We start from the raw sequence: 18782 nt of genomic DNA, 5'->3' as shown, positions 1-18782 counted from the left end.
GTCCTACTGCATCACCGACGCAAGCTGGGCTTCATTTCACCCTGATATTATCACGTAGAAAAACTTCACAAACCTAATTTGTAATTTGTAAACTGCGGACTGATGCATTTGTAACCTCTTTTGAGATCCGTTTGTGATCCTTTTCAGTTTCACATAAACCATTGTAGGTATTCTGAGATCTCTTTTCAAAATACAGGTTTGTCAATGTATCAGTTCACATACTTTTTTTTAGTAATATCTGAAAGATAGATTCAGTATGGACAAGAGCATATAAGGATTTGAGTGTTATTAGTTATGTTTGTTCTCATATCTTTTCTAAATCTATACAGATTTAAAGACAAACATACAATATACATAAATACACTTAATATTTCTTGCCACTATTACATCCATCATTTAAAACAAGGACAGAGGGGGAACAAAAAGAATGATTGTGGTCTTGCGATCCTGCCCTGTTGATAATCACTCTATTTTCTATTTAATTCTGAGGTTTTCTGAACGAGAGAAAATGACTGAATACGAAGGTGCAGGGGGTTTGCTGCCTGCTTCCACTGAAAAACTATTGAGTGACCTTTGTACAGTTGAGCTAACCATCTTAATTTTAATTAAAAATCTTTCATTGCATGAAGAGTTATGGAGCTGCAGCCTGGAGTATAGTTGGCAGCGTATGAATGAAATAGTGAACATCAAAATTAACTATAATATAAATAAAAGGAGGGCACATAAGTCTATCTAAACAAAGTCTCCAGACATAAACCTTCAAAAAGGCCCTAAATTTATACAGATTAGTAGTCACTGTGAGATAAAATGTGGGAAATAAAGGCCCAATATTATGGTAAGCATTGAATGTAGGAGTTTCCGGGGCCAAAGGTGCTGTGTATAGCACCAACAGTTGTCAGCTTCACAATGAGCATTGCTGAAAAGCCAATCTCATATTGCAGCCTGAGAGGTTACCTTGCATTAACAAGCTGCCTTCCCATGGAAAGCACTCTATGACAAAAACAGCCTGGAGACAAGAGGGTGATGTCACCCCTCCACTGGAGCACTAAACCCTAACTGTGTACATTTCAAGCCCCATTTGTAATCCCACAAAGCCAGCTACGTAGCCGTAACAGCATGTAAGAGGACGTGTAAACATAATGACATGTCATAAAACATTACTGCTGTATGGCTTTGTCTTTTCACATGACACAAGCAGCAGTAGAGCCCTATTCTTTAAAAGGATGAGTGCATGTTTGTTCGTAGCAGGGAATGGGTGATACGCACCACTTCCTCATCAGAAATCTCCCGGCCCTGGATGCTGCTACTGTCTCTCACCGCCTGCTGGTGCCTCTTGCCCTTGGTGTGGCTGAACAGGTGCACCTCTGAGGTGATCTGCAAACACAAACACAGTGGTCAGAGGTCACTGCTGAGAGCACAATGAAGACAGAGGCAAGAGAGGTCAACAGAGCCTCTTGGGACACTGATGAAACAATATACAACGTGGAGTTTTCAGTGGGAAATGACACATTTTTCCTGAAGCATCCCCCCTAGAAAGACAAGACTAAGGAAAGGAAATTGTCTTGTATTGTACATATGCAACAACATGTTAATGTGGTATTATGTTAAATGTATTAATATGTTAAACATTATAATATCATGACTATGGTTGTATAATCTTATTATCAAATTATTAATCTAATATGATTTTATATAAATAAAACCTGCCAACACAATGTCTTATAGGATTATAAAACATTAAAATGAGAAGTTTAATATTTCAAAATGTTCTAAAACTGTTTTAAATACACATGATTTGCTTGCCCTGCAATGCAATTTGGGGCAACACTCAAGCATTACGATGTTTAAATACTATAAATATAGTGCATGCTTGAGAAATGGCCACAACAAGAGGCAGGTGTCCAGCAAGCATTTTTCCTCCATCTTTGGAAACAAGCCCATTTGCAATGGTTCGTGTTTAATGTCATTAAATAAAGTGCTTGCTGATGACCCATCCGTGATCTCTGGTGTCACATGCTGGCCAAGGTCATCTAACATTTTAACTAGATTCCCTCTTTCACACCAGACCCTCCTCTCGATCAGATGCTGGTTGGAAACTCAAGGTGTCCCACTCTTGCTGCTGTGGGAGAGGGAGATAAATGGGTCTGCTTTTGGATTTGTTGCACAACACTTGAAAAAGCATCATCACACCCAGTAATAAATCTCTGTTTAAAGGGACTACATTTAATCAATGCAGTTAAATCCTCATTTAAATGTGCCCTCTTCCAAAAATCCTTTGAATCACCTTTCTATCAGCATTTGTATGTAGACAGCCTGCAAAATAACAATAGTAGCTTCCCAAAGCTGTTCCAATGCTGCAACTGTCTTTTCCTTTTCCTCACATCAAAGAAGACACATACAAACATACACAAATAATCATATATACATACATACATACATCATATTAAAAGGAGATTTTTACTTTTTACTACTTTACTTTCACTTTATGATAATCCTCTAGAAATTTTCAGAAGTGCTGAAGGGTCATTATAATATATACACTGTGTGCACAATTATTAGGCAATTTGTATTTGAGGATTTCTTTTTTTAATTATTGAACAAATACAGTGCTCCCTGTCAATCCAAAATGTTAATAAACCTTAATATCTAAGAAAATAAAAGTGAGATTTTGGCTTTCTTAGGAGAATATCTATGTGTGCAATTATTGAGCAACTGTTAGTGTGCAGAATTATTACTCAACTAAAGGAAAAACAGGAAATGTTCCATCTCACCTGCTTATTTTCATCTCTGAAATCAATAAACAAATCAAACTAAATTAAATTAAACTAAACTAAACTAAACTAAACTAAACTAAATTAAATTATACTATACTAAACTAAACTAAATTAAATTAAACTAAACTAAACTAAACTAAACATCAGTAAGTTCTTGATCTGTTGATCAACTTTTTGTTCAGCAGCAACCACAGCCTGACACTGTTCAGAGATGTGTAGCGTTTTTCCTTCTAGCTAGCCATATAATAGAATACTTTGATGCAAGTGATGGAGCATTGTCCTGCATAAAAATCATGGTCTTCTTGAAAGAGGCTGACTTTCTCCTGTACCACTGCTTGAAGAAAGTGTCTTCTAAAAACTGGTAGCACTTCCAACCAATTCATCTTTAATAATACCAACCCATACCAGTACCTCCACCTTGTTGGCGTACTGATTCAACCACGGGATCATCCATCTGGTCCATCAAGAGTCACTCTTATCTCACCAGTCCATAAACCTTTGAAAAATCTGTCTATCAGTCTTGACATTTCAACTTATGTGTCTTGTTTAGTGGTGGTCAGGTTTCAGCCTTCCTTATCTTCGCTGTGCCTGTAAGCACGAACACCTTGTACTTTTGGGTACTTCAGGTAGGTTGCAGTTCTGGAATATGACAGCACTGAAGGATAATGGGTTCCTGGCAGCTTTATCTTAGATTTTTCTCAAACCTTAGGCAGTTACTTTGTGTCTTTTTTATCTCTCAATACGTTTGCGACCCTGTGGACTATTTGCAACAAAACATTTGATGGTTCTGTGATCATGCCCCAAAGTCAGTTAAATCTCTCATAATCCCATTTGTCTTGAGGAAAAGAAGCTATTTAATAATTATGCACACCTTGATATAGGGCGTTGATCTCCTTAGGCCACACCCTCCCTCATTAATCAAATACACATCATCTGATATGCATTAATCCATTAAATTTAGTAAGAAATATGCATAAAAATGATCATATGGTCAAAATACCCACTCGCCTAATAACTGTGCACACAGTGTGAATTATACATCGGGAGCACAAACGCCACCAATAACTCCTGAGACTGATGGGATGAAACTACTACTACATACCACAACACCACATAAGGAGCACTGCTTCTTGCGCTCATATGGTGTCAGTTTGGGGGCATAGTCGGTGTTAGCATGTCGACCACTGCTGAGCTCAGCAGCCTTCTCCTTTCTCTGCTCGATTTGCTCCATGTGCCTACGGCTGCTCTCGTCATGCTATGGAAGAAACCAGAAACCAAGGGTCATATGGGAAACGAGGAGTCTTATGTGGTGTCTGTTAGAGAAGTGAGGTGGCATGGTTTAAGCTTACCTTCATCTGAATTTTCTTCTGGAGCTCCTCCATGGCCTCCTGTTGAGCAGCACTAAGAGCAGCCAGGCGCTCTTCTCTGTCTCTTTAGATAAGATATACAAAAAACATGCAAGTATCTTTTACTATTACTATTTATATTATATATTATTTTACATATTTTAAAACTGATGGATTAGACTACAAACCTGGCCCTTTCCCGTGCTGCATCCTCTCTAGCTTTCTCTTTTTCCTGCCTCTGCTGCTCTATACGAGCCTCCTGCTCCTTCCGTCGCATTAGTAGCTCCTCTACTCTTGCCTGCCGCTCTGCTTCTAGGACCCGTTTACGCTCCTATGAACGGCGTAAAAGGGAACAGGAAAGCAACTAAATGTAAAAACAAATGGAGAAATGTAATTTAAACAAGAGCATTGATTTTTGTTTCACCTGCACAGCCTCATCTCTGGCCTGCTTCTCCTCCTGCCTTTTCTGTCTCTCCTCCTGCAGTTCATTAAGGCGTTGCTCATACTCATTTAACTTGGCCAGGGCATCATGTCTTTTATTTTGAGCTTCCAGAGTGTTGATAAAAGCAATTTCATTCACCTGTAATACATACAGATATGGACAAGATTATAAAAACACATAGTATATCTACACATATAAATGCATAAGCACAAAGATATCTGGTGGTGTCTGTTTGGCTGCCTAAACGTTGAAACTTATGAAATGTGTTTGAATTTTGGCTAGCATCAGTCAAACTCACACATTCCTCAATGCGCCTTTTCTGGTTATGCTGTGTATGTACAAATGTAACTTAACACTAAGCAAAAATAGAATGCAAATGTGCCACATTATTCGCAAAATTCTTTAGCTATCATGCACATATGGTCATGGTTTTTCAAGAGAATCCCCTCCTATACCTTGGCCTCTTCTTCTTGGGCCTTCTTCACAATCGCCTGGAGCTGCAGCTCTCGTTTAAACTCTGCATGTAAGAGCTTCTCCTCCATCATCTTCCGACGTTGCTCCAACAACTCCTCCTTCCATTTCCTCACCTCCTTCTCCTGCAGGAAGTGGAGTGTAAGAAGCAGGTGTGTTATAAAAAGAAGATAAAAAAAAAAAACAGAACGTGGACTACATTCTCCAGGAAAACATAGACAAAGGATTCTTGATCTTTCAGCTATCCTCTCCAATGTACCCACATGGGAATTCATACGACTATGCACCACTTCATGCATTTATGTGGCTAATCCTGATTTATTCTATGTTTCACTCATCTTGCCTTAGCCTGGAGAACAAAAACAAACTTCATGAAAGGCTGTTGATTTTGGCATGCAGGCCTCTCTCACGACTGTCTGCGGCCAGCTGGCCTGGATGCGACTGGAGGTGGTTATAATATTTAGTGATTCTATCAGGCAGTGCGCTGACAGAACCTCTCACTGCAAGCCAGGCTGGGCTTAGCTTCCATAGAGTTTCTTTACGTTGTTTTTTGTCAAGTCGGCACAACTTACTCACCCTCTCCAAGAGCTTCTGCAATTTGAGCGTCTTTTCCTCCCGGAGTTTGTCCCTCAGCTGCTGTGCTTTCAGCTGTTTCTCCTCATGTTTCTTCTTTGACTCTGCAATAGTTCTGTCACAAATATGGAAACACATCATTCATCTCCTTCTAGTTCCTTATCAACAATGTGCAGGGCAGACATAGGCCCTGATAGGCACTAAGGCCTGTTTAGATGTTCTGGGTGGTAGCCTTAAAAGAAAGAGGTCAGATGCAGTAAGTGGACTTTTGACTCTCAGACTGTTGGTTTAAACACTTGTCAAAATAAGGTGGGGAAAATGTTCGACATGCCACTAAATAGAAAGCGAAGCTGACTATATTGTGGATATTATCAACGTGGAGCAAAAATTAACTAAGCAGGAAATTGAAAAGGGAAAATTTGTTGAATAAAAAATATGCACCTCTTGCGCGATGGTGAAGACAATTTCTCATGCATATGAATCCCATGTCCAGGAGGCCGAGCAGGTTCCTCTTCTACCATGTCCCCCCATGAGGTACTCTGACGCCATGTCTCCCGTGCTACAGAAAGGAAAACACAGAGAGAGAGGAAAAAATAAAATTTCAATGTAATCATTGATTTGCTTGTTTATTCATTTAAAAGGATATCTTAAACTCGTTTGCATTTATGATGCATAAAAAAAATGTATGTATTCATGGGAAATGAGGACATCTCTAAGTGACTTCAGACTATTGAAGAGCAGTATAGGTGCTGACCTACATACCGTCATAATCTGCCAACATGTCACTCCAGTCGATATTGACTCCGCAGCTTCCACTGCCAATGCTAGCCTGTAAAAAGAAGTTGTATTTTTATACTCTAGGTCAACATACAATGAAGAAGAAGAAAAACTAACGTGCTCTCAAACAAAATGCGACAAATATTTACAGTATAAACAACAGACTCTTACAGAGAAGTCACTTTCATTGTCGGTCTCCAGATCGTTGTTCTCAGCCTGAATCTCTCTAGTCAGTTGTTCCTCCTCAGCGATGGCACTGGCAATAGCCTCCTCATTGGCCTTCTCCAGTCGGTCGGCAAGCTCCTCTTTCTTGGCCAGGACCTCTGCCATTGACTGAGGCTGAACACATAACAGATTCCACCTCATACACATATCACAGTTCATAATCATAATGATTTTCAAACCAACATACACTTGAATGACCCTAATCCTGTGAGATAAATTTTTCTGTTGTTACTAAATATGTGTCAAAACAACTGCTGTGTTTTCTGTTGCCTTTTGCATATTCAGTTGACAAAAAGTGAAAAGTATAATTTATTTTCATCAATCTTCTAATGTAAAATGTGGTAAATATTGTTGCTGAGGTGTGGTTATCATCCACACCAACAACAATACATTATACTTTCTGTGCAGTTGGTCTGATTTACAAGGGTGCATAATTCAAAAGAAATTTGAGAGGAACACCATAACAACCCAATCCAAGTTTGTACCACATAATCAACACAAGAATCACAGGTGAGAAAGCATTCAATAGTCATGCACTGCATGTTTACTGTGAGGATGAAGAGATGGCGGAAGGAGGCAACTGATGGTTGTGAACAGTTTACTTTTGTAGTAGTTGGGAGTTTTTGCATTTTCATGACATGGAAATAGAAAATACTAATAATAAATCTTTAACATGTGATATGTTTGGCAAGTGCATATTGCAGGTTTTTTTTAATTTTTTATTTTTAAGAGGTGTTCCTGGCCATTTTTATAGTGTTTACCAGGGGATGTTGAAGTTAGGACAATGTGGGACTGACAGTTAGTGCTGCTCCTTCAGTGGACACAGATATTTCATCTGAGCCACCATCAGCATTAGCATCAGCAAGGGCAAGGGCAGGCTCATTATCATAAAGCTGGCCTATGTTGTGTATGATAATAAGTGTCAAACATGTAATCCTTATGTATGTATAGATATATTTTTTGACATACTGATTTACAGTAGTTGCTAACCTGCAAAATGCACTTTAAAGTGCAAAAACAAAGGCTGTACTGGTGTTAAATTTGGGAATAAATAGCAGCTTTCATTTACTTGTCAAATTCTGACAGTATTCCACTTGTAGGTGTAGTCCTTTTTTATTAAGCACCAATCTCTGTATTTACACTCTCCGTCATATTTAATAATAGTGACAACACCTATGTAGATAGACAGTGTTCGCCAATGATTCCATGCTTTGTTAAATATGCATTAGAAACTCAAATTAAAAGTGGCAAAAATAAGTTGGGAGGTTATTTTAGGGAAACACCCTGGGAGCACTTGCTTATGTACAAAAGCCATCTACTCACAGCTATTCTTCACAGTGAATGGAGCTATAACAACACTGCACAGAGCTATGCAGTCTTGCCTGCACATTTGGTCTGGAAGTTTCTTAAGACTGACTTTGTTTAGGCGATGAAGGACCCTCGGGGACCCCTGGTTTCCCCGCCCTCCCCTCCCTCTGCTCCTCCATCTCTCAGCACTCACAGTAGAAAGCTCTGTGGGGTCCAGCACACTCTCCAGTTTCACCGCTGCCATGGGAGTCTCAGCCTGTCCTGGAGCAGATGTGGCCATGCCCTGTGACGCGCCCCCCTCAGCCACACTGTCCCCCAAGGCCAACAGTGCAACAAGCCCATCCATCTGGGGAGGATCTGGGGATGGGAAGCAGGCCGGAGCAGGGACTGGGACTGGGACTGATAAGGCAATGTCTGTTGGCTGGGCTGTGGCTGAGGATGGGGTGGGCTCTGGGGCTTGGGTAGGGGTATGAGCTGCTATGGGGGGAGGTGCATCTTCACAGGGTGCGTCAACACACTGCCCCGAATCTTGTGCACTCTCTGCTGGGGGCTGCACCGACAGTCACACACAAACACACGCAAACTCAATTAAAGACATGCATATAACAAGCAATTTTTGAGGGAAAAAAAATCTAAACCATCAACACTGAAAACACAAATCATGCAAGGAAGCTGGTACTGACATGCCCTGTACATCCAACTATGATGAAATATATATATCATACTAGAAATACCGATCTGCGCTTCAAAATTAACTGATGGCTATAATACATACTTGCCAAATGTGTCTTGAGGCAGGGACAGAGTATTTATTTCATGAGAGTGAAAATGGGTTTTCTGCCTCTGAAATGTCAGTATACAATCAATCGCCTTAAAGCTGATATGCCTGTCTGGACAGCCTGTCTATGAATACCATGGAGCCCAAAACAAAAACAAATGTGGCTGATAAAATGGTTTAGTGTTACTCTGCTTCTCGTGAATAATTGATATCCAGGGACTGCTCTGTGAGAAAGACGTCACAAGGTACTGAACCTCACTACCTCCATCATGTTCCTGTTCTCTGGACGTCCAACCTCCTCCAGGGGTTCGGGCTCTGCAGGGACTCTCTGCTCAGTGTCCGTCTGGGTCGTGTCCTTGGCCCGGGGACACTGAGGTTGGAGTTGTTGCTCTTCCTGTGGCGGCACATGTGCCTGGTTACCCTTCGTGCGGTCCTGTTTTGGGGTGACATGAGCCAAGACAGGACTGACCTTGGCAACCATGGCAGCAGAGCGAGGCTTGGCAGTTCGGCCTCGCTGGACGGTCTCCCAGCCCTCAGCATCCTTTTTGCCTGGAAAACATAAAGCAAGTAGAAGAAGATTTGTCACTGCGCTCTATATGCTGGAATGAAGACTCTGAGTACAATCTCAGATGCACTACAGGGGAATTTCTTACCTGGTTTTTCTACCAAGGTTGCGGTGGGTTGACTGGAGCTAGGGACGGAATGAGTACACTTGACTCGGTCTGCCCAGCTAGGTCCTGTGTGGGAGAGCCGGGCTGCAGCCAGTGTCGTTGGAGGACCACTGAATAAGACAGACACACATCATGTATGCAACAGTCAAATATCCACTTGTGCTGGATTTTCAGATTTATTAAATAATCTGTGCTGCTGGTCTGAAGACAGTTTATATCTAAGCACCTAGCACTCTTTACACACAGATACCGTAGAACTGTATTGGACAACAGCCTCCGTCATGATCAATATCCATTTCCTGCAGCATCCGATTACAGAGCAGTGCGCATATTGAACCAATGCTTCAGCAGTCTTTAACTGACACTTTCATCTACACCTTCCACTGAGTCTGCGGCCAAAGAATGAGACTCAACAAACTGCATTAAACAAGTGCTCCACTATCACCAATCAATGGCCGAATTGCTAGATAACATAATCTGCATTTCCTAACCCTTTTAAAAACAAGCAGACATCAGGCGTATTGATTGACTAATAACAGGATGCTTTATAATACAATGGTAATCAAATAAAAAGTTTGTCTAGAAATAATGACAGTGAGACAGAGCTTACCCAAAGTTGAGGGTGCGGCGGGCACCTGGAGATGGAACCATTCTATCTGCCGATGGGCTTGGTATTACATGGCGTCCTGGAGACATCTTACGCACCTCCCAAGCTAAAGAGGTCGGCCTGAACAAAGTGAAAAGTGGCGAAGATTACTTAACTAACACAAATTACAATTCTTAGTCGCCAAAAACAGGCTTGGCTCACACTTTGGCGAGTCATTTAAATGGCTGATGCACTTGCAGCAATTTATGAAATAAATTAAGCATGTAAAAGTTTCAGGTTGTCTTATTGATTAACAGTACGCTTTAAACGAACACATTGGGAGGCAGCACTGGGAATTTCATTTCTTAGTCAATTTATGGTTGCAGTGGTCACTGTGTTAAAGAGAAGCCAATATACTCATGGCTCTCTTTGAATTAAAGCCAAGACTATTGATCCGTTCTGTTTGTGACTCAAAGCCAGGGACCAGACACAGGCACTTCCAATTTCACCTCAGGGAGCAATTCAAAATGGGGAATAAATGAGAAGTGAGAAACAGAAACTGAACATCACCTGTTCTGGGCATCTGTTTTCTCCAACTTCTCCTGAAGTTGGATCCAGTCTATGAGAGCTTTGAAATCACGTACGTAGTTGTCCAACATCATCAATACCTCCTAAAGACCACAGTTACAATAGGATGGAGAGTGATAGCAGAGCAGACATATGAATAACAAAAAATGCATATGTTTCTATTGTGGTACATTTATTGGCCAAGGAAGTGTTTTGGTACTTTTCAGTGTCCTGAAAAATACCAGAACAACTTCCACTATATTGACTTAAAGAAATGCAGCCTAACACAAACCATATCATATATTTTCTTTTCCAACTTAAGATCAATAACAGACATTTCAAATGCTTATTGAGAGTCCAAATCTGCCATGCAAGTGAGTTTTAAAACTGCCAAAATACAGGGAAGAATAGTAGTGTTGTTGGTGTTGTCTGGTAAAAAGTTTGACGAAGAACAGCGAAAGCGAATTCCCTATAGTAAATATGTATTATCTGAACTTGGACTGACTCGCAGTGTTGGTAATTCAGAGGTGGTGAGCTGTGTGCGTGGAGCTTTTTCCCAGAGCTCTAATGAATCGGACACGAATGATTGATGAGGAGAGTGAAGGGAGTGGTAATTGAGAGTAAAGCTTCACAGTGCTTTTAGTTAATAGACAAGTCAGGTCAGTGAAAGATGTGTCCAGAAGCAGGCCTGCTGATTAAAGCTAGTTAACAGGCAAAGACCACCACTGTGGCCCAGTGTTCATTTGGCAATGAAGGCCAAGACAGAGCGAGGTTCCCCTCTCCTCTGACAGATAAACCAACAGCGAGTGAAGGCACCATAAAGTGGCTTTCAGCATGTTAACAGGCACACTTAGCTAAATACAACACCCGCGCATAACATTTCATGAGGAATGACAAAATGTTTAACCTTCCAGAGGTGTTGCCATTTAACAGGATGGGCAGTAAAGCCTGTGGTGCAAGCAATGAAACAAGTATGAACAAATACAGGCAAGGTCTAAATATTAACCTCAATTAAATCATTAACTGTTTTCTTTTTTAAAAATAATTTTAATTATTTAAGTTCAGTTCACTTAAAGAAAAAAAAAAAACAATTAAGTTTCTAGCCTAATGTGGGTGATATGTTTAAATCAGGTGATGCGATACAGGAACTGTGTATCCTGAGCTGTGGATTATAGAGATGTAGGCCTCATTAATAAGGTTAGATGAATCATTCTGTTGGGTGAATGATTTCCCCTGCGTGGGAAAAGATATAACATTAGCTCAGCACTAAGGTTCTCTTTCAAATGTACATGACGTATTGCAGTAACACAGCCTCAGCAACAGAGCAACTGGGCATCATCATTATGTTTATGTCCATAACTTTTTAGGTGGAAAATTGTTAGCCATTTGTGTGAGAGCACACAATGCAGATTGCCCACAGCTACACTTGGGGATTGTGGCTGAGGGATATCAGAGCACTCCACTTCCCTTCTAGATGACTCCATCATCTATCAGTGTCCATTAAGCCCAAGTTGGGTAGGTTGGGGAATTATGAACGGCATGTAGCTCCATGGCCATTACACAGCAACTGGGTGTAGAGAGATACAGTGGTATAAGGAAAAAACAAAACATCTAGTAGCCAGATGTCTTACACAGGCTGATCACACCACAGGGAACTGCACTGTGGCTCTGACAGCAAGCCGACCACACCACAGGGAACTGGGCTATGGTACTGACCGCAGACCGTCACCAGAACCATGTTCAGCATAATGCAGCATGGCAGAAGAATCAATAAAGCACAGGACCAGCAGTATCATGCCAGTATGGCCTGGAACAATATCATAGTACCACCCCACATCTGCACCACAACAAAAAGAATTGTGTCCAATATGTTTCTTATTTTATGCGCAAGATATAAATCTAAAAGGGTCCCATATAGTGCAAGCACAATTCCAGCAAATGCTTGACAACAAACACAACGTATATACAATATTGTTTACAATCTGTCACCAATTTTCACTTCACTCAGCCAGACATAAAAGAGTCCTGTGATAATTCTCTCACCAGCAAGCCTGCAGTGAGAGCCTCTGACAAAAAGCAGAAATCAGAAGGAATGTGAGCTGTAAAGAAGAAATTCTGTTCTGAAATGTCTCCCTCTAGCGTTCATAAATCATATCACTTTGACGTATAGCCAAAGAAGTAAGTCCCACTGGGTCATGTGAGATCAACAATCCACAGATCCCATAACTAGAATATGCATTTCTACAGGACAGACGTATTTGACAGTACTGACCTTACATTCTACGACACTCTGATCAGATTCACATGTAACATAAATCTCGTCCACTGCTCGCCGCAGGTTGTCAAAGAGGAATGCCCAGTAGCGTGCTCGCAGATCCACCTTGCGCGGCTGTCTGGCTTTGGTGGGGCTCTTCTCTGCCCCCTTGTCCAACAAGACACCCGCCGTGCCCTTGCTTTCCACAACAGCATTCTGTGATAAGGAAAGGATGAAACAATTGGTGCAGCTGGAAAGCTTTGCCTTTTTGCAAATTCTACGGCACTTTGCAAGACCAACTAAGAGAGTACATTGACTGAAAATGTTTTGGTTGGATGCAGCTACAGGAGACACATCACACACAACCACAGACTAGCATTTCTCCCTTCTTCCCCTTTTTACTATGTTAACTCAACCTATGCAGGACTAATACACTCAAAGCAAAAACTGTGAGCATCGTGACCATTGTAGATCCGATGCAGTGAGTTTGTTTGAGTGCGATTAAATCACCAAGACCTGAGGCAGAAGAAAAAGTTGAGTTAGCTTGGTGAATGGTGCCCTCTAGTGGAAACAGATGACACACCGACCTGTTTCTTATTCCTCTGTTGTCCAGAATTGATCCTCTGACCCCTGGAACTGCCACCAGAGTTGCTTTTAGACTTTGCTATGTAAAGAAGAACAAAACATATATATATATATATATATATACACATAAACAGGCACAGATGAAAAAAAAACAAAAAACAATGTAAACATCAGGTAAACATTCAACATGCTCATATGTTAGTGATGGACAATTATCAAGCCACCGTCACAGTAGGTTACAAATGTCACAAATGTACAATAAAAGACATGGAAACAGGATAATAAATTTAACTGGAGTGATGAAGCTAAAAGGCTGACTGTTTAGTTTCAGTAGATGATTGTGAAGAGAACGGTTCCAATGAAAACTGAAACCAGAATAGAGTATTAACAAACTTTCTGGCTTTCATGACAAATTCAAAACCAGAAAAGTAGACTTAAATAAATAATTGTACTGACCCATAAAAAGAAGGGAGAGCCAGAGTAAAAGTGAGAAAGGGTGGAAGGCTCTGGTGGGGTTTCTAAGTAGGCTGGCCTAAAAGCAGCTTTATTTAATATAGAGCTTAAATAATGTGAAGGAGAATGGGAAAATACAATGTCAAAAAGTTGAAAGCTGCCATTCTGACAGGCTTCCTTTACAAAAAATCCCATCACAAGTTATTTGAAGCCTAATGCATAACGGCTAATTCACCAAACACCCTGAAACATAGTATAGTATAGCTCAGCAACCTCTTCAGAGAGGGAGGATTGGTACGTTTAACCCACAGTAGAGTCCTTGTACCTTTCTAATCATTTTTCAGTCTAGCCATGAGATGAAATATTGTGCTGTTTTTGTCTTACTCCATTTAGATTATTGATATTAATATAAATCACTGACAAGTGGCAAAAACTGGAAAAATGTGTTTTGCATGCAGCCAGCTACAAACCTTCCTCCTCTTTATTCTCTAGTGGTACACTCCAAGCTATGAGGTTTCGAGCAGCACGGCCCTCTTCTGCCACTATCTTTCGCACTTTGTCATGGCTGTTGGAGCGCTGAAAAGAGGCCTAAAGGAGAGACAGATTCAGCATATCAATTTGCATTTATGTAACAGCAAAGGGAAGATGGCACAGAGAAATATGACTTCATAAAAGTGACAAATAGGTGTAGGTCTTGTAAGATGATTATGCCATCATGATATGCTGTCTGAAGGCAATTCTGAAAAAAATGAGATATTGCAAATACAAGGTATCATAACATTCATTTTGAGGAATTTCTCCACATGAGGACTTGACAGCAGACATTCCTTGTTGTGTGCTACATGTGTGAACTACCAAGTCCAAACAATGTTCGAAATTGATTCTCCAGACATTGTTTAACTCCAAACATGTGAAAACAGCATGTACTCATAAACTAAAACACTGAATGGGAGGAATGTTAAAAGTGGGTGAACATGCACTTTGACTGTCATTTTCTCTACTGAGTCCATTACTTTCTATGTGGTGACACACTGGTAGGCGTTATGGAGCCCACTCAATAGACACATTTAAACAAAGAAATGATTAGTGTAGTTTAGTTAATATAGTCAAAGCCTGATATGCATATTTCTCTGTGCCATACAGCTCCACAGTCAACATTAACAAATGTACACTGAGCAACAACTTTAGCAGTAGACACTGACGAGCACAACAAATCCTCTTCTGAAAACAGGCCCACAAATATACATTATTAAACACTGTTTGAGTAATGTTTGCTAAGAACTGCACTAAAAGTGTCTAGTGCACTAGGAACATTTTCTCAAACTAAAACTATTTATTCGTAATAACTGAAAATTCAGTAGGGACAAACAGACGGGGCTAAATGCCACGGTGCTAAGGGAGACAAAAGGGACAAAATATAGATCATGTAAAGCCTATTTCTTGAACTCAAATAGTTTTATGAGTGTGTCAACTAGTAATAGATACCAAAGCATAAATATTGTTGCTATGGCTACCTCCATTTTAATATACCTTGCACACATCTACAGTGTTGTACAGTTTTTAAAGCACAAAGCAGAGCAGTATACTTTATTATCCAAACACAGACATTATTGCTCCAAAGAGCAAAATTTAATGTTCAGCTTCATGGTAACTCAAACCTCTTCAATATCCACATAAGACATGTAACAGAAAACACAGAACTGCTAATTGCTATTAAAATTACCATTAAATCCACAACTCAATGAGAAACCTTCATTTCCCACAGCATATTGTAATATGCCATTTCAAATATTTGTCATTATGCCTTATGAGCCAATGGTTAAAGTCACAATGAGGACTATTGGCACAGACTGCGGCAAGAGACAATTAGAGACAGAGGCTCTAAACTTGCCTTGTGCCCAGCATGCATCACGGTCAACCTACACATTGAATATGCATCAGTGAACTTGATTGTAACCTCGGGTGAAGCAGATACAGTGAGCCAAAATAAATGCTGGGAGAAGTCATTCCTCATATCCGACATCTATGGGACATTAAGATGGCCTGTAATGAAACATGGCATTAAGATCCCTCCTCATCTGACAAGAGAAAGATTTTATCACATAACAATATGGTCAAAACGGGTCATGCATTACTACATGGATACATTTGCTAAATAATAACAACTACGCCTCTACAAATACATGATGTACCAGATAAACTTGATGCTTTTGTAATCTTATATCATTAAATCTGAAGTCTGACAGAAGAAGGTCTGACTTCTGGCAATCTGGTTACAAAACAACACAGGCGCTAATACCTTGAGGCTTATCATTCTCAATCTTCCACTCGTTGCATTCTCCCAGCTGAATGACCTGTACCCTTTCTGCCCTGCTCATAAATGACTGTTGACAAAAACCCAAACCAATCTTTATTATTTTGGCCAGACAACTATAAGATGTGGTCTCACACTTAAAAAAACATTGCTACCTGAAGCCAGCACAAAAATCAAGAGCCAGATCTACTCCTAATAGCAAATGAGTCATGGAACAAACGGTTCTCTCTTTTCCTGGCTGTCTCTCACTAGCACCACTATTCAGATGAGAGAGCTACAGCAAAATTATTCCTCTACGACACGCACCTCTACGTTCCAAAGCTTTGAGAAAAGAAATGATAAGGACGCTTTTATTTATGCAAAAATAACAATCTTAACCTCATTAGGGGTTGCACATGCAGACGCAGCATGTGTGTATTGGTCTGATATTATTTAATGTCCCTAAGAGAGGTATCCAGCTGACCTACTTTTAGTGAGCAAAATTCTTTATATGTTGAGAGGCCTGGGCTTTATTCCGACAAGTAGAAAAAGACCACAAAGAGATAAAAGAATTAAACAACACAGGGCTACTAAAAGGAGCTAGATCTAATGAGGCAGGTTAACGTCAATGCACCATCTCCCGTTTGCTGACTGTAAATATTTACTCTGTGTTTTCTTGTTTTGGCAGACACTGGATGACAGATGAGTGAGTATGGCTAACCTACTCACAACTGATGGCAGCAGCCTGAGGCAAAAAAGGCTTACAGCAACATACTCCTAATCCACTTAATCAACTACAAACAAGCTGTCTCCTGGGTTGCATGATAAAGGAATAAGATACATAGTGGATCATAATGTCTTCTATATTGGCTTGTCAAGCAATCCCTCCTCATGCAGCAGAGAGAGCGTTCATCTTCTAGTCTGTGCTGAGTAAGGGGCAAGTGTAATGTTTCGCTTTGGCACAATCTACAGCAAGCAGGAAGACAAGGGGTGACAACTAGCTCATTGGGAGACACGCAGAGAAAATGAAAAGACCAAAGGATACATACAGAATAGAAGTAGAGTCTGTAAGCAGGTTCCTCGTCCTTATCCACCCCTGACATACTTTTGCAGCCCACTTCAGGCAACCTGTTCCCCCTCACCAGCACTGCCACAAGGTGACATCGTCATCTGACGGCAGGACCAAAATAGACTCCTACTGTGTAGTCCACACTGCTACAACTCGCCCAGCTGTGTCAACGCCTCTCCCAGTGTCGACTGAGGGAGACAAGTGCTCTGTAGCCTGCCAGCCCTGCTTTACACTTTGACTATTCTGTCTGTAACTGTCTGTAATCTAGCCTGAGCTCTCAGAGCTTTGCTGAGTTTGCAGCCTCCACTCAGGCCCAACTTGCTGCCTGCTGCTGTCTATCTGCCTGCCACTCTCCCCTGCTCTTCGCTGCATGCAGCCTCCTATATTTACAGCTTCTCTCCTCTGCTCTCCCAGCGCTGCATCAGAGCCTTCACTCTCTCTCTCTCTCTCCCTCTCCCCGTTTCTCATCTCTCACTCTCCTTCTGCCAAAACACTGTGCAGTCATGTGCACACAGCAGGCCCGCCGCTCTGCCCCCTAACTCTGTGTTGCCAGTGATGAGAGTGTTGCTGCAGGCTCAGAGGCGGTGTGTGCTAACGCAAGCCGTGCATTAGCCAAGCAAAGTGATGCTCTGAATCTGATTGGACTCAGCACATGATGATTCACAGGCTGCTGGGGGACAAAACACACATGGTCTACACGGTCTGCCTGCCTACAAATGGTACAAAGTTTGCAAGAGGCAGTTAGTGTGGACAAACAGTGAGAGCAGAAGACTTTCATGGATACATGTCATCCCTTTCCCCTTAACACTTTTCTAGCTGTGACATGCTTTAAGGATCATATGATGCAGTAGCTAACATACATACACACACACACATATACACACACACACACACTTTATTATCCATTAGTATATTTACCCTTGGTAAAAACGCACAACTAGATGAGGGAGCAACATTTGAGGAACTAAGGAGGCCACCACAGCTGACAGCATGATACCTAGAGGAGGTAAGGTCACCCAACAATCCTCCCTTCCTCCTATGTTAGCCATGTACACCTATTCTCAGTTATCCAGTCTCTCAGTTAGCTTTAATTAACTATAGCTGCCAAGTGAGCATTTATAAATGATCGGTGTATTTCAGCTAATATCAACGCACGTTAACGTTACACACCTTCAAAGCGGTTATGGATGCATTCTTGCTTTTGCCTCCTCCATGCGAGGAGCCTGAGCTGTTGCTACCAGACCTCTCCCTCCCGTCCCCGCCTTGGCTAACTCTCGGACCGAGACGGTGCTGCCCAGCGCCACGCCGTCGTCCATCGTGGCGGTTGTCTTTAGACATCGACCCTCTGGATGTTCAATGCTCAGTCAGTGAAAAATAGCAGAGTACGGACAAAGTTGTTCTGTTGTCACGGCTGATGAAAAAAACATGTCAGATAAATGCATGACAGTCAGAGCAACCTAACAAAGCAGGAAGACAGTAGCGTTTGCATTTCGTGACTGGCGATGCGATCATCCAATAAATTCGCCGTAACGCTGACATGACATATGCATTGACCAATCGTATCCAAGATAATTTGGGTCAAAGGGCGGGACACATTTTTGCAAGGCGGG

At 41.2% G+C, this 18782-nt stretch overlaps 1 protein-coding gene across 1 annotated transcript in view; it reads right to left on the bottom strand.

The window, feature by feature from the left end:
• Window positions 1-18639, bottom strand: part of scaper (S-phase cyclin A-associated protein in the ER) — a 53056-nt gene extending 34417 nt beyond the window's left edge. The window contains exons 1-19 of the mRNA XM_026365747.1: window positions 18343-18639; window positions 14281-14398; window positions 13360-13436; window positions 12791-12988; window positions 10522-10622; window positions 9976-10092; window positions 9348-9475; window positions 8957-9243; window positions 8110-8466; window positions 6555-6722; window positions 6369-6435; window positions 6048-6165; window positions 5610-5721; window positions 5018-5158; window positions 4545-4700; window positions 4309-4451; window positions 4124-4205; window positions 3877-4029; window positions 1267-1374 (exon numbers count right to left, since the gene is read on the bottom strand). Of these exons, the coding sequence (XP_026221532.1) occupies window positions 1267-1374; window positions 3877-4029; window positions 4124-4205; window positions 4309-4451; window positions 4545-4700; window positions 5018-5158; window positions 5610-5721; window positions 6048-6165; window positions 6369-6435; window positions 6555-6722; window positions 8110-8466; window positions 8957-9243; window positions 9348-9475; window positions 9976-10092; window positions 10522-10622; window positions 12791-12988; window positions 13360-13436; window positions 14281-14398; window positions 18343-18510 (2799 nt within the window). The 5' untranslated portion in view covers window positions 18511-18639. The remainder of the gene's footprint in view (window positions 1-1266; window positions 1375-3876; window positions 4030-4123; window positions 4206-4308; window positions 4452-4544; window positions 4701-5017; window positions 5159-5609; window positions 5722-6047; window positions 6166-6368; window positions 6436-6554; window positions 6723-8109; window positions 8467-8956; window positions 9244-9347; window positions 9476-9975; window positions 10093-10521; window positions 10623-12790; window positions 12989-13359; window positions 13437-14280; window positions 14399-18342) is intronic.
• Window positions 18640-18782: the final 143 nt, after the last annotated feature.

The sequence above is a fragment of the Anabas testudineus genome, chromosome 6, assembly GCF_900324465.2.
Source record: "Anabas testudineus chromosome 6, fAnaTes1.2, whole genome shotgun sequence".
NCBI lineage: Eukaryota > Metazoa > Chordata > Actinopteri > Anabantiformes > Anabantidae > Anabas > Anabas testudineus.
The sequence above is the reverse complement of the archived record's forward strand: the minus strand, read 5'-3'. Positions and strand labels throughout refer to the sequence as shown.